Raw genomic sequence first — 27,914 nt, forward strand, 5'->3', positions numbered from 1 at the left:
ATGTGAGAATGCTCTTCATTGACTACAGCTCAGCGTTCAACAACATAGTACCCTCAAAGCCCATCACTAAGCTAAGGATCCTGTTACTAAACACCTCCCTCTGCAACTGAATCCTGGACTTCCTGATGGGCCGCCCCCAGGTGGTGAGAGTAGGTAGCAACACATCTGCCACGCTGATCCTCAACACTGGAGCTCTTCAGGGGTGCATGCTCAGTTCCCTTCTGTAGTCCCTGTTCACCCACGACTGCATGGCCAGGCATGACCCCAACACCATCATTAAGTTTGCAGACGACATAACAGTGGTAGGCCTGATCACCGACAACGACGAGACAGCCTATAGGGCGGAGGTCAGAGACCTGACCGGGTGGTGCCAGAATAACAACCTATTCCTCAACGTAACCAAGACTAAGGAGATGATTGTGGACTACAGGAAAAGGAGGACCGAGCACGCCCCCATTCTCATTGACATTGGCTGTAGTGGAGCAGGTTGAGAGCTTCAAGTCCCTTGGTGTCCACATCAGCAGCAAACTAGAATGGTCCAAACACACCAAGACAGTCGTGAAGAAGGCACGACAAAGCCTATTCCCCCTCAGGAAACTAAAGATTTGGCATGGGTCCTGAGATCCTCAAAAGGTTCTTCAGCTGCAACATCGAGAGCATGGTTGCGTCACTGCCTGGTACGGCAATTGCTCGGCCTCTGACCGCGAGGCACTACAGAGGGTAGTGCGTACGGCCCAGTACATCACTGGGGTTAAGCTGCCTGCCACCCAGGACCTCTACACCAGGCGGTGTAAGAGGAAGGCCCTAACAATTGTCAAAGACCCCAGCCACCCCAGTCATAGACTGTTCTCTCTACTACCGCATGGCAAGCGGTACCGGAGTGCCAAGTCTAGGACAAAAAGGCTTCTCAACAGTTTTTACCCTCAAGCCATAAGACTCCTGAAATGGCTACCCAGACTATTAGCATTGTGTGTGTCCCCCCAACCCCTCTTTTTACGCTGCTGCTACTCTCTGTTTATCATATATGCATCGTCACTTTAACTATACATTCATGTACATACTACCTCAATTGGGCCGACCAACCAGTGCACATTAGCTAAACGGGCTATCTGCATTGTCCCACCACCCGCCAACCCCTCTTTTACGCTACTGCTACTCTCTGTTTATCATGTATGCATAGTCATTTTAACCATAGCTACATGTACATACTACCTCAATCAGCCTGACTAACCGGTGTCTGTATGTAGCCTCGCTACTGTATATAGCGTGCCTTTTTACTGTTTTATTTCTTTAATTGCCTATTGTTCACCTACTACCTTTTTTGCTCTATTGGTTAGAGCCTGTAAGTAAGTATTTCACTGTAAGGTCTACACCTGTTGTATTCAGCGCACGTGACCAATAAACTTAGATTTTTTTTTTGAGTGTTACAGTCATTTCAGTCGCTGTAGTAGCTGACATGTATAGTGTTGAGTCATCCGCATACATAGAAACTCTGGCTTTACTGAAAGTCAGTGGCATGTCGTTAATAAAAATTGAAAAAAGCAAGGGGCCAAAACCGCTACCCTGGGAAATTCTTGATTCTAACTGGATTATAATTGATAGGGTTCCATTAAATAACACCCTCTGTGTTCTATTAGACAAGTAACTCTTTATCCACATTATAACAGGGGGTGTAAAGCCATAACACGTACATTTTAACAGCAGCAGACTATGATCAATAATGTAAAATGCTGCACTGAAGTCTAACAAGGCAACACCCACAATCATTTTATCATCAATTTCTCTCAGCCGATCATCAGTCATTTGTGTAAGTGCTGTGCTTGTTGAGTGTCCATCCCTATAAGCATGCTGAAATTCTGTTGTCAATTTGTTTACTGTAAAATAGCATTGTATCTGGTCAAACATGATTTCTTTCCAATTTTGCCTATTTGAGCCAGTAAGGGGACTTTACTTTTTTGTTGTTGTAGCGGAATGACTTTAGCTTCCCTCCAGGCCTGAGGGCACACGTTCTCAGGCTTGAGGACAAGAGTTGAGAAATACTGCTCCAATTCTGCCTTTACCTAGACGGGTGCCATCCGACTGGCCAACTGCAACCTGCACAACCAGGCGGTGGGAGAAGGGATCAGTGCTGTGGTGCAGGATGTCCATATCCACCAGTACATCGAACAGCAGCAGCCCCAGTCAGACGGGGTCCGGCCAGGACCCTCTCCAGGTCAGGGCTTAGGGCTTGGCCAGCCCGCTGTACTGCGGAGATCCTTCTGGTTGGAGGCTGGCTCGGTCAACTTCGCCCTGATCACGGCTGACGTGGCACTGGCTGCGGACCACCCGGCCAAGTACGAGGTGCAGAGACAGTTCCTGGAGCTCCATGACGCTCACACCAAGAGGTAGGAATGGAGGAAGGAAGGAATTAATACACTTTATTGATCCCAAAGAAATTTGGGAGAAATGGACCCTAAAGAAAATTGGTCTTGCCATCACCAGTAGCAATCACAGACATAGACTAGACAGACACACATGCATACATCAGATCAGAGACATGAGTGCTCTCTCTCGCTTTCCTTTCCTCCCAGGCTATGGTTCCTGTGGCCAGATGAGACTTGTCGCAACAAGCGCAGCAGGAACAAGTGTGGTTGCCTGGGGGGCTGTTGTTTCTACGGGGGCACCAACACGGGCCTGGACTTCTTCCATCTGGAGGAGATGACCCCCTCCTGCAGCTTGGCCTTCTCCTCCTCCAGTGTTGAGTCAGACATGTGCTATGGCCAATCACTGCTGCAGCCTGGAGAGTGGATTGTCACCAAGGAGACGGCCAAGCTGTCTAACGGTACGAGTGTTTCAATGTATTTATCAAAATAAATAAAACATTTTCACTGGGATTGGAGACTGACACGGAGGTCATATCTGGGTTCACTGTGATAGTTGTGTTAAATTATAGGGTTGCTGGTCTGTTCCACTTTAGCTTTGATCTGTGTATCTGGAACACACCCAACCTACAGTATACTGTGTATTCTCTCTTGTAGGTAAAGGTGTGGGGGTGAAGGGAGACACCTGTACCCCCAGTCCGGCCCCTGAGCTCGGAATACGGGGCCAACACCTGAACCTGCAGGTGCCTCTGCGCTCCCACAGTTCGGCCTCCTCTTCCGAGGAAAATAGTTGCTCCAGCGCAGCGCTGCCCCTACTGGCCGGGGAGAGGGACAGCCCGTCTCCTAGCACTGAGGAACGCATGCTCCCCATGAACGGCAAGAGCACTGCAGAGTGAGTAGCAGATGAATGCAGCACAATTCACCAACAGCCCATATACTAGTGAAGTAGCTGACAAAAGTGCATTATCTTGGTATTCTCAACCCCTCCTTCTCTCCTCACAGTACTCTTACAGAACTCCCTGAGGGCACCCCAGTGTCACCCAACAGTGCCCAGGAGCACTCCTCTCTCCGCTCACCCCTCAAGCGCCAGTCCTCCGTGCAATCTGGCCGGCTGGGCAGCACTAAGAGCCTGTCGGCGGCAGTCTTCACCGACAAGCCCCCACCGCCCCTTTCTGGCGTCCAGTTCAGCAGTGAGGTCTCCCGTAGCGACGAGAACGTCCTGGACTCTCCTCGCCAGCGCCGGAGCTACAGCTCCTTCCCATTCACTCCGTCCGCAGACTCCAGCACCTTCCACCAGTATCGCTCAGCAGACTCCAGCATGTCGGTGGCGGACAGCGAGGCTTACTTTTCAGCAACAGAGGACTTTGAGCCCATCAGCAGTGCAGACGAAGGTCCAGGCACCTACCCTGGTAGGAAGAAGAAGAGGAGGCAGCAGCAGATGCAGAATCAGCCCCAGCAGCAGCCCTACCACATGGACCACTACAGGTTGGACCTGTACCTGCTAAATGACTGCCCCTCCAGTCCGACCCTTCCCCCTCTTACCTAACCTTTTTCTTTCTTAGAGAAAGAAAGTAAAATAAAGGGAAACGATGCATGATTACAGTAGTTAAACCAATCTGTTGTGAATCTGATTCCAGCCGAAGTTCCATCTACCACAGTGTGGAGGGACCTCTCACCTATGTGTTGAATGGGGATCTCATCACAGAGCCCAGGCCCCTGCCCATGCCCCCCATGCTGCCCCCGCTGCCAACCCACCCCATCCCCGGCCACCAGTCGCAGGCCTCCTTTGTATCAGCCATGGGGTTGGAGGAGGAGTGCTCGGTGGAGGTGGAGAAGACTCCCGAGCCAGGCCTGGTGACTCGACAGCCCCATGTCATGGCCTGCTACCAGAGCTACCTGGCCCACTACCAGGTAAGGCTGGTACACAATAGTGTATTATCCCTGAACTAATTATTATATGATTTGATCAGAAAATTAAGACATGTATCGTACGGTAATGTGACACCCCTGTATGATTGTCTGTCAGGTAGAATAGGTAATTATGTCTGCTCTATTCAACCTTCTGACTGTTTATCCTTCTGAATACACCCCAGGTGTCCAACTGGTCTCAGAAGCAGCCCACCAATAAGAGGACCTCCAAGTCCTCACTGCATCGCCCCCTGGACCTGGACACACCCACCAGTGAGGAGAGCTCCGCCTCCTTCGACCAGCTCTCTGTTCCCAGCTTTAAGGTAAGAAACACACACTGTATAGATCAGCGGTATTCAACTACTATTTGAGAAGATTCGGTCAGGCAAATTTCCTAGGTTGCAAGGGTCCGGATGGATATTGTCATTTTTCGGCATAGTAACAAACCCCCACCTTCCAAAACATTTTACAACAAACTGTTCACACCCGTCTTGTTGGTAGACAAAACATTTTACAGTTTTGTAGCACATTTCCTGCAACCCTACACAGTGACTCAACATAATCATTATGGGCCCCCTTGGGGTTGAGGCCCCTGGGCATGTAATCTGGCCATGATAACAACAAGATTTAGATGGGCTAACCAGCTATCTTACCTACCTAGCTAACATGCTCTAGTTGCTCAACTGGACATTTCTGACAAGGTCTATCGGTGAATGACGTGAGGAAAGCAGCCCATGCTCTACCACATTTAGAAATTCCTCCTTGTGCCTTCTACTTTTACAGCTATCAAGAGCAGTAAGTTAAAATCCTGTCTGATTTCCTTAAAAAAAATGTTTTTACATACATACATACTACCGTTCAAAAAGTTTGGGGTCACTTAGAAATGTCCTTGTTATTGAAAGAAAAGCAACAAAAAAATTGTCCATTAAAATAACATCAAATTTATCAGAAATACAAGGTAGACATTGTAAATGTTGTAAATGATTATCGTAGCTGGAAACGGCAGATTTTTAATGGAATATCTACATAGGCGTACAGAGGCCCATTAACAGCGACCATCACTCCTGTGTTCCAATGGCGCGTTGTGTTAGCTAATCCAAGTTGATCATTTTAAAAGGCTAATTGATCATTAGAAAACTCTTTGCAATTATGTTAGCACAGCTGAAAACTGTTGTACTGCTTAAAGAAGCTATAAAACTGTCCTTCTTTAGACTAGTTGTGTATCTAGAGCATCAGCATTTGTGGGTTCGATTACAAGGCTCAAAATGGCCAGAAACAAAGTCTATTCATGTTCTTAGGTTGGAGTCATTAAAACTCGTTTTTCAACCACTCCACAAATGTCTTATTAACGAACTATAGTTTTAGCAAATCGGTTAGGACATCTACTTTGTGCATGACAACTAATTTTTTCCAACAATCATTTACAGACAGATTATTTCCTTTTTAATTCACTGTATCACAATTCCAGTGGGTCAGAAGTTTACATTAAGTTGACTGTGCCTTTAAACAGCTTGGAAAATTCCAGAATATGATGTCATGGCTTTAGAAGCTTCTGAGAGGCTAATTGACATAATTTGAGTCAATTGGCGGTGTACCTATGGATGTATTTCAAGGCCTACCTTTAAACTCAGTGCCTCTTTGCTTAACATCATGGGAAAATCAAAAGAAATCAGTCAAAACTTCAGAAAATAAATTGTAGACCTCCACAAGTCTGGTTCATCATTGGGAGCAATTTCCATACGCCTGAAGGTACCACGTTCATCTGTACAAACAATAGTAGGCAAGTATAAACACCATGGGACCAACCAGCTATCATACTGCTCAGGGAGGAGACACGTTCTGTCTCCTTGAGATTAACATACTTTGGTGCTAAAAGTGCAAATCAATCCCAGAACAACAGCAAAGGACCTTGTGAAGATGCTGGAGAAACAGGTACAAAAGTATCTATAGCCACAGTAAAATGAGTTCTATATCGACATAACCTGAAAGGCCGCTCAGCAAGGAAGAAGCCACTGCTCCAAAACCACCATAAAAAAGCCAGACTACGGTTTGCAACTGCAAATGGGAACAAAGATTGTACTTTTTGGAGAAATATCCTCTGGTCTGATGAAACAAAAATACAACTGTTTGGCCATAATGACCATTGTTATGTTTGGAGGAAAAAGGGGGAGGCTTGCCAGCCGAAGAACACCATCCCAACCGTGAAACACGGGGGTGGCAGCATCATGTTGTCTGGGTGCTTTGCTGCAGGAGGGACTGGTGCACTTCACAAAATAGATGACATCATGAGGGAGGAAAAATATGTGGATATATTGAAGCAGCATCTCAAGACATCAGTCAGGAAGTTAAAGCTTGGTTGCAAATTGGTTTTCCAAATGGACAATGACCCCAAGCATACTTCAAAAGTTGTGGGAAAATGGCTTAAGGACGTCACAGTCAAGGTATTGGAGTGGCCATCACAAAGCCCTGACCTCAAATTTATAGAAAATGTGTGGGCAGAACTGAAAAAGCGTGTATGAGCAAGGAGGCCTACAAACCTGACTCAGTTACACCAGCTCTGTCAGGAGGAATGGACCAAAATTCACCCAATTTATTGTGGGAAGCATGTGGAAGGCTACCTGAAACATTTGACCCAAGTTAAACAATTTAAAGGCAATGCTACCAAATACTAATTGAATGTATGTAAACTTCTGACCCACTGGGAATGAGATGAAATAAATAAAATCTCTCTACTATTCTGACATTTCACATCCTTACTAGGATTACATTTCAGGAATTGTGATAATCTGAGTTTAAATGTATTTGGCTAAGGTGTATGTAAACTTCCGACTTCAACTGTATATACTGTATACACACAGTACCAGTCAAAAGTTTGGACACCTACTCGTTCAGGGATTTTTCTTTATTTTTAATATTTTCTACATTGTTGAATAGTGTTGAAGACATCAGAACTATGAAATAGCCCATATGGAGACAAAAAAGTGTTAAACAAATGAAAATATATTTTTGATTTTAGATTCTTCAAAGTAGGCACCATTTACCTTGATGAGAGCTCTGCACACTTGGCATTCTGTCAACCAGCTTCACCTGGAATGCTTTTCCAAATGTCTTGAAGGAGTTCCCACGTAGGCTGAGCACGTGTTGACTGCTTTTCCTTCACTCTGCATTCCAACTCATCCCAAACCATCTCAATTGGGTTGAGGTCGGGTGATTGTGGAGGCCAGGTCATCTGATGCAGCACCATCACTCTCCATCTTGGTCAAATAGCCCTTACAGAGCCTGGAGGTAGGTTGGGTCATTGTCCTGTTGAAAAACAAATGAGTCTCACTAAGCTCAAACCAGATGGGATGGCGTATCGCTGCAGAATGCTGTGGTAGCCATGCTGTTAAGTGAGCCTTGAATTCTAAATAAATCACAGACAGTGTCACCAGCGAAGCACCATCACACCTCCTCAATGCTTCACGGTGGGAACCACACATGCAGAGATCATCCATTCACCTACTCTGCGTCTCACAAAGACATGGCGGTTGGAACCAAAAATCTCAAATTTGGCCTCATCAGACCAAAGGACATATTTCCACCGGTCTAATGTCCATTGCTTGTGTTTCTTGGCCCAAGCAAGTCTCTTCTTCTTATTAATGTCCTTTAGTAGGGGTGTCTTTGCAGAAATCCGACCATGAAGGCCTGATTCACGCAGTCTCCTCTGAACCGTTGATGTCTGTTGAACACTGAAGTATTTATTTGGGGTGCAATTTCTGAGGCTGGTAACTCTGATGAACTCAATCTCTGCAGCAGAGGTAACTCCGGGTCTTCCTTTCCTGTGGCGGTCCTCATGAGAGCCAGTTTCTTCGTAGCGCTTGATGGTTTTTGCGACTGCATTTGAAGAAACTTTCAAAGTTCTTGACATTTTCCGTATTGACTGACCATGTCTTAAAGTAATGATGGACTGTTGTTTCTCTTTGCTTATTTGAGTTGTTCTTGCCCTAATATGGACTTGGTCTTTTATCAAATAGGGCTATCTTCTGTATACCACCCTGCCTTGTCACAACACAACTGATTGGCTCAAACGCATTAAGAAGGAAAGACATTGCACAAATGAACTTTTAACGAGGCACACCTGTTAATTGAAATGTATTCCAGGTGACTACCTCATGAAGCTGGTTGAGAAAATGGCAAGAGTGTGCAAAGCTGTCATCAAGGCAGAGGGTGGCTACTTTGAACAATCTCAATTATGAAATGTATTTTGATTGGTTTATCAATTTATTTTTGTTTTCTGCATGATTCCGTAGGTGTTATTTCATAGTTTTGATGTCTTCACTATTATTCAACAATGTAGTAGATAGTAAAATAATACAAATAAAAATCCTTGAATGAGTAGGTGTGTCCAAACTTTTGACTTGTACTGTATAAATCGACCTGCGGTAGGTATTGATCCTGTTCTGTGTCCGGATCCGGACTGTGGTCTGTCTGAGTATGGCAGATTTCATAGACTGTGTGTGTGTTTTTGTGTGTGACTGTATGTGTTTGTTCATCCATGGTGTACCCTAAATTCATAACCCTTCATCTTATGTTGTAGGTGGTGAAACAAGGCCTCTCTGCCAGCTCTCTACTTGACAGAGGCCTTTCGTTGATGGGAGACACAAACAAGTATTTAGAATTTATTTTGCTTAACTTGGATCTCTATGGTCTGCTCGACATGTGTTTCACACTCACATCTGTAACTGCATCTCTCGCTATGTGACTTTAGCCAACCCTACACACCTCTGGATAAGAAGGCTATGGAGAACACAGACGACACCACCACTGAGGACTGGACCATGGAGCAGCCCCTCTCCCAGACCAGAACCACTGCCATCGTGGAGGTGAAGGGGGCCATCAATGTGGTGCTTACCCCTCTGGTGGCTGAAGCTCTGGACAGGTAACAGCTACTGGGTTAATACTAAATTCTAGTATGTCATAGCCACCAAAGGCTTTTGTGGAAATACCATTATAGGTAATGTTATAGAACAGCTCCTCATAGAAAATACTGACCATATTAGCTTTCCATCTGCAATCAGTGTCTCCACACTGCAACTGTGCCCAACCACTCTCCTTGGCATATTGCAGGAATAGTATATTGCTCAAGACAGTGACAATGTATGTTCTTTCAGATACATTGAGTCCATGGTCCACTACGTCAGTGTCCGCCACCCTGCAGCCATTCTGGATGACCTGCATGGGAAGGTCCTCAATGAAGCCTATCAGATCAGCAAGTCCACAGTAACTGAATCTGTAGGTGAACCTCACCAATCGGCAAATCTGTCCAGAAGTAGCGCTATAAAGAGAATAGAGTGCGATTTTTAGATGAACCCTAAGTTGGTCTTGTTTTGACATTTTTTTCCCCCACAATAGAGCTCAGCCAAGCAGGAGAACAAGCTATCAAAGACTGAGGGTACCACAGGCTCCCTCAACACTCCCCATGTCCAAACGGACCTGACGGTCAAACCAGACAACGTGAAGATTAAGGGCCTGCAAGCTAACGTGTCAATTCCCAAGGTAGGAATTGTGTCATTGTGCCAAGAAAATTGTATTGGGCTTAAACAGAGTTCGCACTAATTTGAAGTGAACTTATCAGGAGTCGACAGCAGTCCGATGCTGACCTCCTTTCCTGAGTTGATTTTCAAAAGTCCAACACATCTTTGTCTCTGACTGTACAGGTGAACCTGTGTCTGCTCCAGGCCTCGGTAGAAGAGTGTTCTCCCTCCAACTCCAGTAAGAGCCACATCACACACGTCTCCCTGGTTGCTCTGTGCTTCGACAGGATCGCCACACAGTTTCGCATGAACAGGTAACCTCACTTCCACCAGCTTGCACGGGTCTCCTTACACACACACACACAGTTACACCGCACCTGCGGGCGGCAGGTAGTCGTCATGGGTCCGTAACTGAAAGGTTGCAAGTTTGAATCCCTGAGCTGAAAAATCTCTGTGCCTTTAAGCAAGGTACTTGAACCTAGTTATAAACTGGGTGGTTTGATCCCTGAATGTTGATTGGCTGACAGCCATGGTATATCAGACCGTATACCACAGGTTTGACAAATAATTTATTTTTACTGCTCTAATTACGTTGGTAACCAGTTTATAATAGCAATAAGGCACCTCGTGGTTTGTGATATATGGCCAAGGGTCGCTGTTGATAATGGCTAAGGCCTTTGTCTAGACACTCCGCATTGCGTCGTGCATAAGAACAGCCCTTAGCCGTGGTATATTGGCCATATACCACACCCCCTCTGCTTTATTGCTTATTTGCTCCAGGGTCGCTGTTGATAATGGCAGACCCTGGCCGTCACCCCACTCCAATGGTGTCTTAGGGGGAGTTAGGATATATATATTTTTTAACATTGAAATAGGACAAATCTAAGCACCCACCAAATTATTATTACTATTATTATTACACGTGCGTACCGTACTGTCGGTCTTCATAGGGGCATAGTGGAGGAGACGCCCAACACAGCAGAGCATGGCCGTCCCTCCGTCAACTTGGAAAAGTACGCATCGGCCACCAAGATGCAGCCACAGTCCTCAGGCTCATTGCGCTCCAACGCTGGCATCGAGAAGGGCAAGGAGATCGCTGCCAAGCTTAACATCCACCGCATCCACAGCCAACTACGAGGCCTGGATTCCACAGGTAAGAATTTGCTATTTTCAATGTTATGCTCTACGGCTTTTTTTTTGTTTGTTTTTTTTTCTTTTCATGTGCTAGGCTGGAACACCATCCTTCACACCCAGCAGGCTGTCCATGACTGAAGTTGGAGACCCCTGCCCTAATATAATATTACGTGTTAGACAGTTGTGACCTGTCCTTTTTCCTGTCCTGTGGTTTAGACATAGGAACATGTGCAATCACGGCCATCCCCTTTGAGAAGTCCAAAGTACTGTTCAGCCTGGAGGAAATGGATGAGTTTTCCCTGGTGGATGAGACAGAGAACCAGGTGGCTACAGACCTGGCCCGGACCGGCGCATCCTTGGAGAAGTGGGGCTGGATCATGTTTGAGTGCGGCATCGAGAACCTTACTGTCAAAGGTAATGTGTCATTGCCAAATATATGTACACTTGCCTACATACAATACCCCATAATGTCAGTGGAATTATGTGTTTAGAAATGTTTACAAATGTATAAAAAATTAAAAGCTAAAAGTATTCAACCCCTTTGTTTTGTCAAGCCTAAATAAGTTCAGGAGTAAAATGGTGCTTAACCCTTTGAGCATGTTGAAGTTCTTAGTTACACTTTGGATGGTGTATCAATACAGACAGTCACTGCAAAGATACAGGCGTCCTTCCTAACTCAGTTGCCAGAGAGGAAGGAAACTGCTCTGGGATTTCACCATGAGGCCAGTGGTGGCTTTAAAACAGTTAGTTGAAAGGCTGTGATTGATCAACAACATTGTAGTTACTCCACAATACTAACCTAATTAACAGAGTGAAAAGAATGAAGCCTGTACAGAATAAAAGTATTCCAAAATGTGCATCTTGTTTGCAACAAGGCACTAAAGTAGTACTGCAAAGCAATTCACTTTTTGTCCTCAATACAAACTCTTATGTTTGGGGCAAATACAACACATTACTGAGATCCACTCTTCATTATTTTCAAGCATAGTGCTGACTGCATCATGTTACCAAGAAGACAGTGAATGTTCCTGAGTGGCCGAGTTACAGTTCTGACCTAAATCTACTTGAAAATCAATGGCAAGACCTGAATAGTTGTCTGGCAATGATCAACAATCAATTTTACAGAGCTTGAAGACTTTTGAAAATAATAATGAGAAGATGTTGCACAATCCAGCTGTAATCACTGCCAAAGGTGCTTCTACAAATTGACTCAGGGGTGTGAATCCTTATGTAAATGAGATATTTCTGTATTTAATTTTTTGAAAATTTGCGAACATTTATACAAACATGTTTTCACATTGTCATTTTTGGGTATTGTGTGTAGATGGGTGAGAATAATTTTTTCATTCAGGCTGTAACACAACTAAATGTGAACTAAGTCGAGTGGTATGAATACTTTCTGAAGGCACTATATATAGACATTGGCATTTAGATTCACTTTGAATTAACTTAATTTAATTTGAATTTATTAAATTGATGTTATTTACCCCATCACTGAACACTGTTGCCTGATTGTGTGTCTGTCTGTGTGCAGGTGGACGTCAGTCGGGTGCAGTGCTGTACAGTGCGTTTGGCATCATGGGACAGTCGGGTACAGGCGTGAAGACTGGCATGTCCAAATCTAACGGCTCAACGTGTTCTCAGACGGGCAGCGGCTACAGCACCGATGTATCTGATGACAATCTGCCTAACGACGCGACAAGACCCAACTCTGATGCCAACAGAAACTCAGACTCTGACGATCAGGTAACTCATCACTGTCCGTCACTTTGAACTGTTGTACAAGTACTTGATACAACCTCGTTTCAGTAACAGAAAGCATTCACAAAAAATATATAGACTTGCTTTTCTCTTGCTCCTGTTCTCTCATTGGCTTATGCTGTGTGGATTGCTCTTGCAGGATGAAGGGGTGGAGTCTGATGACCTGAAGAAGGACCTCCTCCTCATGCCCCCGCCCCCTGACTCCAGTAGCATGAAGCTCACCATCAAGGAGATTTGGTTCAGCTTCGCTGCCCCCACCAACGTACGCTCCCCCTCACAGGCAATCTCCAGGCAGCTGAATCTCCTAAGCACAGCGACACCAGCGATTGGCGCCTGGTTGGTCCCCATCGACCAGCTCAAGTCTTCTCTGCGTAAGCTTGACATGGAGGGCACTTTGAGAGTGTGTGCTGTCATGGGCTGCATCATGACTGAAGCCTTGGAGGTCAGTACTGCACAGATTGAGGGTTCCAATGCCTTTTATCTATTTAATTGTCCTATATTTCCACGTATTGTATATACTGTATGGTGATTGTGTATATTCCTCTGGCTATATTTTGTCTGTATATTTTGTCTATTGCTGTCAGCACCATTTCACAAGGTCAAATGGAGGTTACATGTAAATGTCCTTGGCAAATAACGGTGATTCTTATTCTATATGAGAGACATTTCCTTTTCTTTCCCTTGTTCTGTACAGAAAAAGAGTATCCACATCCCCTTTCGGAGCAAGTACAACAGGGTGACCAAGCGAGCACGCTACCTCCACGAGAACCCCTCCTGTCTGCTGTGTAACATCCTGCATCGCTACCTACAGCAGGCTGACTACACTGTGATAGAGGAGGCCACCATGGTGAGATGTGTGTTTAGAGGCTTGAGAACTTCAGTCTGGACCATGATTGACTGAATCATGTGTGCTAGTGCTGGGCTGGAAATAGTTCTTATGGATCTACCTTAACTTACCTCCTAATTAACTATTAAACCCATCTGATCTTGTCCTCACTAGAATGATGGGCTGCCTGCCCTGGTGACCCTGAAGAAGGGGCTGGTGGCTCTGGCCCGGCAGTGGATGAAGTTTATTGTGGTGACCCAGGGCTTCAAGGCCATTGGCCTGATGAGGCCCAACCAGCTGCCCAAACCCAAGGAGACCCCCCAGCAGCAGACCTTCCAGGACCAGAGCCAGGGCCTGGACAACGGAGCTGCGCTGCAGAGTGACACCAGTGCTGATGGGGCTGAGTTTGAGTTTGACGCAGGTAGGAACGTATGTTCTTTTTGGGACGATGACATTTCTGGTAAATGAATACATGACAGATGTACTTTTTTTAAACCAATTGTATTGAAAAGTCCCCCCACGTGTTAATGAATTTGATAATGATTATAATGTCCAGCCACAGTGAGTGAACACACCATGCTGCTAGAGGGAGCATGCAGCCGCCCCCTGCCCACAGGAGACAAATCTGGACCAGTTAGCGGGGTGGAGATCATGAGGAAGCTCTCCAAGTCCCACACACACAGTGAATCTGCCCTCAAAATAAAGGTAAAGGTATGTCTATCCACCCGTCCGTCTGTCTGCATTGTCTACTTTAACTTTGTACCATTATAATTAATTATATGGGTGGACAGGGGCGACAGGGCAGTACCACTTTTCATTAGTATACCATAGGAATGCATTTGTTTTCACACTAATGATATTGGTGTATGTTCTTCAGGGCTCCCACCCATACCAGTCCCTCAGCTACACCAGCGGGGACACAGCAGCTGACTCTCCTGCCCATGTGAGTCGCGTGGGCATGACTGCCAAGGACAGTCCCCGTAAGGAGAGTCTGCTGAGCTACCTGACAGGCAGCTTCCCCAGCCTGCACAACCTGCTGGAGGGCACACCCCAGAGGAATGAAACCACCACCAAAAGCACAGGTACGCTCACATTATCCTGGTTCTGACTTGGTTCCAATTCCATACCCTCATTCCCGAAAGTGTGAACATTCTCCTAAAGCATGGGTTATAGGGAATTTCCACCGTATTTTTATAGTACTTTGATTCCTTTTCAAACTATCATGATAGAGAATTGGAATGCAACATGAGATTGTTTGCTCCCCCCTTCAGGTAACAGTGTGGGCCCAGATGTGGTGACGGAACACCCCCTGCTGTCTGAGCCCTCCTCTGTCAGCTTCTACAACTGGATGTCCAACGCTGTGGGCAACCGGGGCGGAGGGAATGCTGTACCCCAGGAGTCCCCGGTCAACCGCTCCCAGCACAATATCCTGCAGACAGGTATGGGGAATGTTGTGAGAATATTCTGTGGATGTTGGGGGAAATGTTGGTGATGTAACCAACCCTGATTGCTCACAGTAAAATAATTTTAAAAATAAGGTCACCCTAAGTGTCTTTCTGTTGCTCCTCAGGCATCACCTGTAACCTCCACACCATCCCATCAGCGTCAGACTTCAACACGGTGCTGTCCAGCGACCAGAACACTCTTGATGGAACACAGTCTCAGCACTCTCAGCACAGCACCAGCCAAGATGACATAATGATGACCGACATTGAGGAGGGCAACCAGTGTCCCGCCGCCGTTCAGCTAGCAGACGCTCAGGTAACCTAGTGAGTGACTGAGTGACTGAGTGAGTGTTATAATTCTGATGATTCTCTCTCCCCTCCCTCACAACACACAGGTTGTGTTCAAGCCTCTACTGAGTCACACAGGGATCCAGGCCCAGGACACCACTCCTCTCAGCTACAAGATGTACTTCGGGGAGCACCTCTCCTTCTCTGGCACTTTGGAGTGTCTCAGAGCAGACATTGTGGACTCTGACACATCCAAAGAGCGGAAAAATAAACGGTTGAAAAGGTAAATAAACCAAGTATCTAAAGTAAATCATGTTTAGCGAGTCCCAATAGTCTTAAAGGTGCAATCTCTAAGACCCGGTTGCCCAGCTGGTGGCCCTCGGGATGAATTTGGCCCAGGGGTGGTTTTATTTGGCCACCATGTTTTTTGAGCAAAAAGAAATATACAGTGCATTCGGAAAGTTTTCAGACCCCTCGACTTTTTCCACATTTTGTTACGTTAGTCTTATTCTAAAATCCATATACATTTTCACACAGTACCCCATAATGACAAGGCAAAAACAGGTTTTTAGAAATTTTAGCAAATATATTAAAAAATGTAAACAGATGTACCTTATTTACATAAGTATTCAGACCCTTTGCAATGTGACTTGAAATTGAGCCCAGGTGCATCCTGTTTCCATTGATCATCACGGAGATGTTTCTACAACTTGATTGGAGTCCACCTGTGGTAAATTCAATTGATTGGACATGATTTAGAAATGTGCACACCTGTCTTGATAAGGTCTTACAGTTGACAGTCCATGTCAGAGCAAAAACCAATCCATGAGGTAGAAGGAATTGTCTGTAGATCTCAGAGGCTGGATTGTGTCAAGCAACAGATCTGGGGAATGGTACCAAAAACATTCTGCAGCATTGAAGGTCCCTAAGAATACAGTGGCCTCCATCATTCTTAAATGGACATTTGGAACCACCAAGACTCTTCCTAGAGCTGACTGCCCAGCCAAACTGAGCAATTGGGGGAGAAGCGCCTTGGTCAGTGAGGTGACAAGGACCCGATGGTCACTCTGACAGAGCTTCAGAGTTCCTCTGTATTGGTAGGAGAACCTTCCAGAAGGACAACCATCTCTGCAGCACTCCACCAATCAGGCCTTTATGGTAGAGTGGCCAAACGGAAGCCACTCCTCAGTAAAATGCACATGACAGCCCGCTTTGAGTTTGCCAAAAGGCAGAAACAATATCCTCTGGTCTGATGAAACCAAGGTTGAACTCTTTGTCCTTAATGCAAAGCGTCACTTCTGGAGGAATCCTGGCACCAATCCCTATGGTGAAGCATGGTGGTGGCAGCATGATGTGTGTAAGTGTTTCAGCGGCAGGGACCGGATGACTAGTCAGGATCGAGAGAAAGATGATCAGAGCAAAGTACAGACCTGCTTCAGAGCGCTCGGGACCTTAGACTGGGTAAAAGGTTCACCATCCAACAGGGCAGCAATCCTAAGCACACAGCCAAGACAACGAAAGAGGGTCTTCGGGACAAGTCTCCGAATGTCCTTGAGTGGCCCGGACTTGAACATCTCTGGAGTGACCTGAAAATAGCTGTGTAGCGATGCTCCCCATCCAACCTGACAGAGCTTGACAGGATATGCAGAGAAGAACGGGAGAAACTCTCCAAAAACAGGTTTGCCAAGCTTATAGCATCATACCCAAGAAGACTCGAGGCTGTTATCGCTGCCAAGATGCTTCAAAAAAGTACTGAGTAAGGGGTCTTTTTTTTTTTTGCATAATAGAGAGACTTGATCGTATACAAATAATTAATAATAATTGGCTTTTCTGCCAACTGAGGTTCTCAAGGCACTTTACATACTTGGTAAAGGAATTCAATTGCTCTATGTTTTAATACCCAATTAAAATTAAAAACTCTGTCAATTCATAAGGATTTGTAAGACCCTTATTCTATAATAATAGACAGAGCCCAGTCTTAAAGTCAAACAGCAGAGTTTATTCACGAGAGTACTGAATACGATACAGTTTACCACAGGTTATAAACTGAAAATGACGTCATTAGTTTCAACACCAACCCGTGCCATCTCCGTTCCAGTACAAAGGCTGTATCTCAAGCCTTCCCACATCCGTCTCCCTACCAATTTAATATATTTTACGAGTCAAGGTTTTCTTGTGTAGATAAGCATTCTAGCCAGTCTGAAGATATCGTTCATTCATTTGTACCAAGGAACAGACAGTCATTGTTCTAATTCTTGACCACATTCACAAACATTATATTCAGTACTGGGATCAAGAAAGAAAATTCATACATATACAGTGACATAATAGTATTCTGATTAGTACAGTGCCTTGCGAAAGTATTCGGCCCCCTTGAACTTTGCGACCTTTTGCCACATTTCAGGCTTCAAACATAAATATATAAAACTGTATTTTTTTGTGAAGAATCAACAACAAGTGGGACACAATCATGAAGTGGAACGACATTTATTGGATATTTCAAACTTTTTTAACAAATCAAAAACTGAAAAATTGGGTGTGCAATATTATTCAGCCCCTTTACTTTCAGTGCAGCAAACTCTCTCCAGAAGTTCAGTGAGGATCTCTGAATGATCCAATGTTGACCTAAATGACTAATGATGATAAATACAATCCACCTGTGTGTAATCAAGTCTCCGTATAAATGCACCTGCACTGTGATAGTCTCAGAGGTCCGTGAACATGCTACCCTTAGATACAATTATCCTGATAACATTATTATCCCAATGTATTACTTTTTCCCTCTGCCGCAAATGTCGTACATTTCTCAGTGTAAGAAATCCGTAATTTAATCCCCGATATTTAATAAAAATATTTTACATATTTTAGATGTACTTCCATCCGTCACGGAATAAGGAATCCTACTTAAACACACCAGAATACAATGTTTAATTTAAGTTAAATCAAACCCTAAAATTGACCATAACCAGTAACCAAATAAACAAACCACTTTTATCAGCAAAAAACAAACTATACGAAAACTCACTACTATAATGCTTCAGGTGACAAAATTACTCACATTTACATCTCAATAAAACAAATCATCATCTGCTTGCCCCTGTTACAGATGTCTACGTATCAGGGGAAAAGCTCAAATAACCAAATTCAACCTAGCTAATTTCCCGAAACATATGCAATTATGTTTTTCTATAGAGGTTGCTTTTCAACATTAATACCCTAACATTGTTCCACACAATGGAAACAGTGCTCAAATTCACTGGTGTTACATAAACAATCAAACCCGGAATCAACAACCATCAGAATCCATTATCACGATGTTTTACGATTCAGACATCCAGTCTCCCTTTCTCATAGCCTAATACAGTCCAAATAAACGCCACAAATCTATGATGCCCACCTAGCGTATCAGCTGCTAGTTTTTAGCATCTTTCCTGACTATCCTGGCGACTCTCAAATTACTTTTAAAAATGTATTTTGACATTTTGATCAACTTCTGAAAAGTGACTCAAAACAATAATGCACTCATTTTCCTTCTAAAAGACAAACAATTTTCTCCGTTACCCCCAGTCACAACAAAATTTCCGTGGCGACCAAAAGTGCCTTGCGAGTGATGTCATCAACAAGCGCTCAACCTCGGCCCAATCCGTAACGACTTTCAATGAATTGTAAATAATTGTTGGTTGTCTGCAACAACAGTAGTACGGGTTCGATAAACCAAACCTAATTTATCACATCTGTTCAAATCTTGAATTATAATTTACTACACCAACCAATATCTCTAAATTTGCTAATTTTATAAAAACATTTCGATGGGCATAAATCGTAATTATCTCTGTTATTATTTAGAATTCATTTTGATTTAAGTAACTGTCTCGTCTTTGACTTAGCATTTTAATTATGACTCTATTCCCTATACGTTATTCACTTGTCTAATTAAAACTCATAATAATCCATATGTGAGTGTACCCCTTTAAGATATCTTGTCTCTGGGAACAGGGAACTCTCCTTAACCCAAACTTTTACTACAACAACGAAACCTAATAATTATGATAATCCCTTCACATCATTCGTTTTACATCCCTCGATGTGTCATGTAACTCATTCAGTCTATCTTCAAATTGTCGTACCAAAATATTTTATACAATGTCATACACTCAAACCACTGTGATAAACGTGCACTGTCCCTTTAAGATAAGACATTTACTTTTTCTCCGTAATAATAGATCATGTTTTTAGAATACGTTAACTTCTTGTTCGAATTCACTGGTGTTATCTAACCAAAAATCAATACTCGGGAAAACAATCACAACTTTTTACGATTTCAACTATTCTTACCTATTTTATAGTCCAAAGTGTTGCACTATATAGCCCCATTGAATGCCTAGCAATTCCATTGCTAAGTGTAGCATCTTATAAGACCATACTTAAGATATTTAGCTCCTTTAAAAAAAAAATGTATTTGGAACTTTTAGCCACTTTTGAAAAGTAACTCTAAGCTATAATGCACGCATTTTCCCTCTAAATGCCACAACCCATTTTCTCTGTTTAAGTTTATCGTATGTCCGTCGATTCATAAAAAATATAACATTCTGGTTATCCTATCTCTCAGTTATTCCCTACATTTAACTTTAGGTGACTTTCTCTTCTATAATACATTTATTTAGATGCGACTCCCATCTCAATACATTATTCTACCAGATCATTTTGGGCAAAATAGCGTATTACAACAAATTGTCTCGCCATTATTTTTTACGACTTTTTTTCAATTCAATCGAAAACACATATTAAACGTTCAGTTCATATCTTTTACAAACACTAGCGACCATATTTTTTCAGGCAAAACATACAAATAGAAAAAAAAAAAAAAAAATACGAACCTTGGTGTCCCGCTATTAAAATGATTGTGTTTACCCACCGATAACTATATTATTATAATTGTCTGTAGTCGCAAACTTCGACACCGAGAATTTTCAGAAAATCGTCCTAATTTAAAACCCTTCCTGACTATATTAGGAATATCAGCTTCCATTCAGGTTCTTTGTCTGAGTCAGATTTTGGACGCCTCCCTTCCATTCTCTTTGTTCTCCTATAACGGTAATCTCCCGTTAGTTCCGACACTTCCTTTGAGGAATATCTATCCATCCTTACCGTTACTTAGCTATGGTATTTAATCACTTATCTATGCCTTTCTATATTTAATTGTACATTATATGTGTGTGTATTTCTATGAATTTGCAATTTACCGTTACTTAGTTACTTTAGTTCCTTTTCTGTCTGACTGTGTGTGTCTCTTTCAAGATAATCCGTATGTATTTCTCCTTTTTGGAAACCACGTCTATAGATGACTTTTGATCGGACATTACATTTCACCCGTAAGATATTCTCCTTGGGACTTTCAAAGTTAATATCTCATATCTCACTACTCTAGACTAAGTTAACCTTTCCTTAGATATTCATTTCTTTCAGCATTGTACACGTTCAATTATTCTGTTTGCCTAGAATTACCCTGCCTTCTCACCAAGCCTAATTTATCCTCACCTGTTTTATATATATCTATCTGCTACTTCTTGATAGTCAGACTACTTCCCATATACAGATAGACTACTCAGGTTCAAACTTTATTTTGGTATGTTTTTGAATTAATGGCTATCCTATTTGTACGGAACAAGCGTCCTAATTCTCCAATGCGTACTATATCTCTCCTTAATAACCTTCCGGCTTGCAAAACCAGGATTTATTAAGCTCTAGTTTATTTATGGTAACGCACCTTACCACAGGTCAATTTCAGACCTGTTTCCTTCCTATCAATATTGATTAAAACCCAAGGTAGAAACCATTGTATTTGTTCAGAATATTCAAGCACCTATTATTGATTAAATCCAAACTCCTTTATAACATTTAATAAAAAAATATCCTAAATAATCCCTCCCAAATTCGAGAATAAAGGCTACTGACCTGCCGACTGGGAAAGCACTGTTCGTTTGGATCTAGTCACCGTCCCTGTGGTCTGGGTGTACATCGGCCTTGTCTTACCCTCAATTCAGAGGCCAGGTCTTTGATAACGGGACCAGAGCCGTTTGTGCACGATTTATTTGGCGTACGACCTCCAGATGGCAGGGACGGATAATTTAGATATCCGGCTCGAAGGACCAATTTGTTAAAGGAATTAAATTGCTCTATGTTTTAATACCCAATTAAAATTAAACACTCTGTCAATTCTTAAGGATTTGTAAGACCCTTATTCTATAATAATAGACAGAGCCCAGTCTTAAAGTCAAACAGCAGAGTTTATTCACGAGAGTACTGAATACGATACAGTCTACCACAGGTTATAAACTGAAAATGACGTCATTAGTTTCAACACCATCCCGTGCCATCTCCGTTCCAGTACAAAGGCTGTAATCTCAAGCCTTCCCACATCCGTCTCCCTACCAATTTAATATAATTTACGAGTCAAGGTTTTCTCGTGTAGATAAGCATTCTAGCCAGTCTGAAGATATCGTTCATTCATTTGTACCAAGGAACAGAACATTGTTCTAACTCTTGACCACATTCACACACATTATATTCAGTACTGGGATCAAGAAAGAAAATTCATACATATACAGTAACATAATAGTATTCTGATTAGTACATCCTGATTGAAATGTATACATAATTAGTCATCATTGATAAAAAATCCTGTAGTAGGGGGAAACTGACTTCATCCACCATCAATGTGTAGCACCCACCTCAGTGATGCACGGCGACCATTTTTGTACCAGACCGCTCATCACATCAGCTAGAGAGGTGAGGAGGGATATATGCCCGTTAGAGGGATGATTAGGTGGCCATGATGAAATGTGTCCAGGTTGGGAATTTAGCCATGACACCGGGGTGAACACCCTTACTCTTCCAATAAGCTATGGGATTTTGAATGACCACAGAGTCAGGACACCCATTTTAACATCTCATCCAAAAGACTGCATCCTACGCTGGGCAATGTCCCCATATGTAATCAATGTTTTGTAATGATTATGTTTTAGACAAATACTATACATTTTTGTGCTTATTGCAGTCAGTTTGCAGTCTAAAAATGTATTTTTTTGTATGTTCTGACAAAAGAAAAACTTGGCCCGTGGCTGAATCTAGTTAATGATCCCTGCTCTAAGATATCCTGCCATGTAAAGGTAATCTTCTCTCTCCCTCCCTCTCTAGGCAGGGCATGCCAAACCTCCCTCTGCTGGAGTTCAAGCCTGCCCTGCTGATCGAGACGTTCAGCCTGAACGCTGTGGTGATGGAGAAGTCTACCAGCACTGGCCCGCCAAACTCCACGGCTGCCGCTGCTCCCCTCGCCTTTCACGACCTGAATCGTCGCCACTACAACACCTTCCACTGCGACTTCACCATCGCCTGCCAGGCCATCAGCCAGCGTGTGGACATGGCCCTGGTGCGCCTCATCCACCAGTTCAGCACCATGGTGGACGACATCAAGGCCACACAGACAGACATCAAGCTGAGTCGCTACACCGCCGGCTCTGCCTCCCCCACACCCACCTTTAAGGTGCGGCCCTACCGCCACTTCCGCTCCTCTGACTTTAGCCGCAGCTCGCGGGGAAGCGTCAACGGAGCCGGGCGGAGTGGGGCTGGCGGCGGCGGGAACACTGCTCAGAAGAGCAAGCGGGGGGGAGGTGGAGGGGGGGGTCAACTGCCCAACGGCCCCCAGGACACGCTGGGCAGGAGGGAGCCCCGGGGTCGCAACACGCTTGGTCGCTCAGAGCGCCGTACCTCAAAGGTACACCAACCAGTATGTATCTTTATTTCACAATAATCATAAAGACAATATTTCTAAGTGACCTATCAAATGATGTATGCTCTGTTTTAATTGGTATCTAATAAATTCAATCAATCCAATTGATCAAGGTGTCGCGGAAGGGCTCTCGGGATGTGGCGGACCACATGACCATCCAGATGGACGACTCAGACTCCATCACAGTGTCAGAGCAGAGCGAGCCCTCTGCAGAGTGCTGGCAGAACATGTACAAGCTGCTCAACTTTTACTCCCTCATCTCCGACCCCACCGGTATCCTGGAGAAGAGCTCCCCTGAGAACTGCCTCTCGGGTAAGGCTATCTCTCTCCCTCCACTTAGCCACTTCTAGCCCCTACCCCCTAGGCTCTTAAGAAAGCCTCACACTCATCGTTTGATCATTTTGTGTGTGTGCGTTATGTGTGCTGTACAGACGGTGGCCGCAGCCCCTCGGAGCCCCTGTGCAGGGTGATGTTTGAGAACGAGCAGCAGGACCCCACCAACAAGCCTCCGGCCGGGCTCGGTGCAGGGGGCCGACGGCGTAGCTTGGTGAGCTGTGAGCCACAGCACGTCACCCTCATCGTGTTTGGCATCGGCGTTGTGAACCGCACCCACCTGGAGGCAGACATCGGGGGCCTGACCATGGAGGCAGAGCTAAAGAAGATCCACGGCAGCTTCACACTTAAGGAGAAGATGAAGGGTGAGGCTCTTAGCTCTTATTATTTTGTCACTAGTTCAATACACCGCCTCTTTGTATTACGTTATTCAGTTCCATATCTGGATTATAATTCCCAAATCTGTTTTTCAGACATACTGCACCAGAAGATGACAGAGACTTGTGCGTCAGCCCACATAGGAGGAGTTAACATTGTGCTCCTGGAGGGTATAACCCCAGACATTCAGTAAGGACTGCTCCAATTTAAGTTGATAACTGTTTAATTTGAATTGCCACATTGAGGGTTGAAGTTTGATACTGTGCATTAGGTCTGTTAATTAACCTAAAATACACTCCGTTTCTAATTTGTTTGCCTGTCATTTTGGTAACCAGTAAGATTATTTATGAACGTTTGAGTTTCCAACCCCACTGTGTCTGTAGCTATGTTTCGATTTAACTTGTCCAGTGATTTTGTCGACGTTTAACATTTGTCTCAATATAGAAAATAGATGCGACAATTGGGTGCTTTTCCATTTAACTATCTTGGGTGCGTTCGTAAAGCCAATCTGGAGTGCCCGAGTGAGCTCCGTGTCCTCTGGGCTTTCTTAAATTCAGAGCGTTCCGCTCTGGGAGCGTTCAGAGCGCACACTGACTGGACGCTCTGGCCGAGGAGTAGGGTTGATCCGAGCGTTTTAACCTCACAACGGCAGTCATGCACCCAAGCTAACTGGCTAACGTTGGCTAGCTTTCCCTCTTCAAAAATGAGAGAACACCTCACTCTGACCATTTTACTCTCCCTAGCAGAGCTGGTTATCCAGAGCGTTGGTGACTGCAACTGACGCTGGTAACAATTTAATTACGCTGTTTTGTCAATGTTTACTGACCATATATGGCCATATTCAACGGGTGTTGAGAGTTCGTAAATTATTCAGTTATTCTGCACTCTGGTACATTCAGACATTCAGTGCTCTGAAATTGGAGTAGATGGCCAGAGCGAATTTACGAATGCACCCCTTGTGTCAATAAAAACAGCTGGACGTAATGACGTCAGACCAATCTGTTTCATGTCTCAAATAGCCCGCGAAAGCCAGCGTGGATAGAATGCAATAATGTCATATTGTAATAATTGTCATGCCAATGTATCGCCACAGTCTGTCCCATGTTGAAACTTGAAGTCCTGTAGATCTAAAATGATTGCATAGTGAAACTTGCCAGCCAACCAGAGAAGAAGCGAAGTGAAGTGTTTCGTCAGGACAATACCTATCCTGCAAAGAAACATATATTTTTTTAATAGTTTAACATTTTGATTTTGCCGGCAGTAAAAATGTAGAATTAAAGTGCCGCTTTATAGTTGCGTGATCACATCACGTGCCCATCACATCCACCCCTATCTAATGGATAAAAATGTTGTCTGTCTTTAGAAATGTCTCATATTTGCCGTTTCCATTACACATGTCGCAGCGATTTTTTTTTTTGAGACATTTGTGTTTGTCAAATCAATCTTGTTCAATGGAAACCTGCCTACTGATTGCATGTCAACCTACTGTGTGAGTAATTCCTACAGTTACTTCACTCTAAACAAATCCTAGAAATATTCAAAGGACTGGCAACACTGGAATTCGGCTGGCAACACTGGAAGTACTTTTGGCAGTTGAAGGATGGTGAATAAGTATTCTAATCTAGTCTGTTGTCTCCATATATCTATGCGTGAATAGTCTATCTCATTTGCTCTCTTTTTTTCTTTCTTTTTACTTTCCCTGGCTTTCTCTTCCATCGTCTTGAATAGACTGGAGGATTTCCCTACATCTCCTACCAGCACTGCCAAACAAGAGTTTCTGTATGTGTTTATAACTACTGCACCTTGGCACATCATAGCAATGCAATGTAGTACTAAGTTTAGGCACAGCTTTCGTTTTGTCTCGAGTCTGTGGTAACGCAGTGTTTCATCACTGTACAGCTCTAGTTATGTTATTCTCCCTCTTCATGTTAGTCTGATAATCACCCACTCCTTTTCTCCTCTGTTTCTGTGTTCCTTCCTTTAAGTGTATGGCGGGTAGATCATCTTTTATAGATCAGCCATATGACAGCGATTCCTCCTGTAATCGTGATCAATATTATTATTTTGTTTTTTTGTTGATAATTTCGGCAATGTAATGCAAGGTCATATAGAACCCTGTAGTTCTTATGCCCCCATAACATGGATGACGTTGTGTGCCTGTTAATGTTTAGTGTGCTTGTTGTCTAACATGACCAAAACAAGCATTTTTGTACATTGTTGATGCTCTATCGACGTTGTCCTGTGTTAACCTGTAGTCAAACAGTCATATTTGTACATTGTTGTTCTATTGACATTGTCCTGTATTAACCTGTAGTCAAACAGTCATATTTGTAACGCTGACACTCTGCTCTACCATTCCAGAACAGTTGTGAAATGCAACATAGCGAAGTCCCAGGCCCTGTACAGCGCCCAGCGGGGCCTGAAGAACAATAACGCCGCTGTGTTCAAGGTGGGCGCCATCATGATTAACATCCCCCAGCACCCAGCCACGTTGCACAGCATGATGGTCCGCAGCTCCCACCAGCTCTCCAAACAGATCTCTGACCTCATCCGCCAGCCATCCAATGTGTGAGTCTCTGTGAGGAAATGGTTGGATTATTCATAAGTTGCATTATATATAATTTTGAGTCCCATTGAAATCAAATGGTATCTCCTAGGAGAGCCCCTGCCATGAATTGGGGCTGAGTAGGCAGAACTGCTTGCTCAGTGTGGTCCTCACCAAAAGGATCTTGTATGAGAGGAAAGCACTTCCGTGAATCGTAACATTTAGAGATGAAACCATCATTTCCTTTCCTCTGTATCTCCTTCATGGACTAAGCAATACTTGTCTTCATTCTGAACTATGTTCTTTTCTCTGTAGGCCACCCTCCAACAGGGAGGATACTCCCACCCCTCAGCACTCTGACAAGGCGTCCAGCATCAACCAGACTCCTGTGGAGGCCAACGAGTTCCCCCAGCTGCCGGAGGGGCTGGAGAAGAAGCCCATCGTCCTCAAGTTCAGTGCCATGATGGACGGCATCACCATAGGAGCGGCCCTGCTGCCCTCCCTCAAGGCTGAGTACAAGATGGGCCGTATGAAGAGCCACGGCATGACAGGTAGCGTAGCACCAAGCTTTAACCCCTGACTTAGGTAATGGGACATTGTATTTGTATTACTGTGTATGTACATGATGTTACTATTTGTGATATGGCAATGTTTTCTTAATTTCCTCTGCGTTGATTGATAAAGTTATTGACTTCAATTGGACTTCCTCATCCTTGTTTGTTCTCTGTGCAGGAGCCCAGACAAGGTTCACGTTTGAGCTGCCCAACCACAAGCTATGTTTTCAGTCCAAGGTGTCTCCGGTGGACACCATGTCCGCCATGCCCCCCTCTGCCAGCCTCAACCTCCCGCCAGTCACCATGTCCGGAGAGTACATCATGGAGGACCACGAGGGCCACTCGGACTTCACCGACGACTTCCCTATCCCCATGAAGCAGGGCAACTACCTCCAGGGGAATTACCTGCGCTGTGTGGCTGAGGTGAGGCTGCCACAGTCAAGTAGAGTAGCTCCAGTATTCCTGACTATACTTTACATACATACATACATACATACATACATACATACATACATACATACATACATACATACATTACATTACATTACATTACATTACATTACCGTTCTGATTAAAGAAGCAATTAAACTGACCACCTTTAGACTAGTTGTGTATCTGGAGCATCAGCATTTGTGGGTTCGATTACAGGCTCAAAATGGCCAGAAACAAAAAAACTTTCTTCTGAAACTCGTTAGTCTATTCTTGTTCTGAGAAATTAAGGCTATTCCATGGCCAAGAAACTGAAGATCTCGTACAACGCTGTGTATTACTCCCTTCACAGAACAGCGCAAACTTACTCTAACCAGAATAGAAAGAGGCGTGGGAGGCCCCGGTGCACAACTGAGCAAGAGGACAAGTACATTAGAGTGTATATTTTGAGAAACAGGCGCCTCACAAGTCCTCAACTGGCAGCTTCATTAAATAGTACCCGCAAACACCAGTCTCAACGTCAACAGTGAAGAGGCGACTCTGGGATGCTGGCCTTCTAGGCAGAGTTCCTCTGTCCAGTGTCTGTTTTGCCCATCTTGATCTTTTCTTTTTATTGGCAAGTCTGACACATGGCTTTTTCTGTGCAACTTT

The 27,914-nt window shown here is 44.1% G+C and overlaps 1 protein-coding gene across 17 annotated transcripts in view; it reads left to right on the top strand.

The window, feature by feature from the left end:
- Nucleotides 1-27,914, top strand: part of kiaa1109 (KIAA1109 ortholog) — a 93,032-nt gene that overhangs the window by 37,364 nt on the left and 27,754 nt on the right. For 11 of the 17 annotated variants that reach the window (XM_031788048.1, XM_031788050.1, XM_031788056.1 and 8 more), the window contains exons 24-53: nt 2,065-2,384; nt 2,571-2,821; nt 3,018-3,252; nt 3,363-3,845; nt 3,998-4,271; nt 4,454-4,591; nt 8,845-8,915; nt 9,016-9,186; nt 9,419-9,539; nt 9,660-9,803; nt 9,965-10,095; nt 10,732-10,934; nt 11,132-11,329; nt 12,450-12,661; nt 12,816-13,118; nt 13,371-13,523; nt 13,677-13,923; nt 14,059-14,213; nt 14,380-14,584; nt 14,774-14,941; nt 15,073-15,263; nt 15,343-15,518; nt 22,433-23,021; nt 23,138-23,336; nt 23,456-23,722; nt 23,831-23,924; nt 25,464-25,514; nt 26,097-26,303; nt 26,596-26,831; nt 27,013-27,257. In XM_031788048.1, coding sequence (XP_031643908.1) covers nt 2,065-2,384; nt 2,571-2,821; nt 3,018-3,252; nt 3,363-3,845; nt 3,998-4,271; nt 4,454-4,591; nt 8,845-8,915; nt 9,016-9,186; nt 9,419-9,539; nt 9,660-9,803; nt 9,965-10,095; nt 10,732-10,934; nt 11,132-11,329; nt 12,450-12,661; nt 12,816-13,118; nt 13,371-13,523; nt 13,677-13,923; nt 14,059-14,213; nt 14,380-14,584; nt 14,774-14,941; nt 15,073-15,263; nt 15,343-15,518; nt 22,433-23,021; nt 23,138-23,336; nt 23,456-23,722; nt 23,831-23,924; nt 25,464-25,514; nt 26,097-26,303; nt 26,596-26,831; nt 27,013-27,257 — 6,438 coding nt within the window. The remainder of the gene's footprint in view (nt 1-2,064; nt 2,385-2,570; nt 2,822-3,017; nt 3,253-3,362; nt 3,846-3,997; nt 4,272-4,453; nt 4,592-8,844; nt 8,916-9,015; nt 9,187-9,418; nt 9,540-9,659; nt 9,804-9,964; nt 10,096-10,731; nt 10,935-11,131; nt 11,330-12,449; nt 12,662-12,815; nt 13,119-13,370; nt 13,524-13,676; nt 13,924-14,058; nt 14,214-14,379; nt 14,585-14,773; nt 14,942-15,072; nt 15,264-15,342; nt 15,519-22,432; nt 23,022-23,137; nt 23,337-23,455; nt 23,723-23,830; nt 23,925-25,463; nt 25,515-26,096; nt 26,304-26,595; nt 26,832-27,012; nt 27,258-27,914) is intronic. The other 6 variants (XM_031788051.1, XM_031788061.1, XM_031788062.1 and 3 more) reach the window with 4 other exon arrangements.

Source organism: Oncorhynchus kisutch, linkage group LG14 (assembly GCF_002021735.2).
Source record: "Oncorhynchus kisutch isolate 150728-3 linkage group LG14, Okis_V2, whole genome shotgun sequence".
NCBI lineage: Eukaryota > Metazoa > Chordata > Actinopteri > Salmoniformes > Salmonidae > Oncorhynchus > Oncorhynchus kisutch.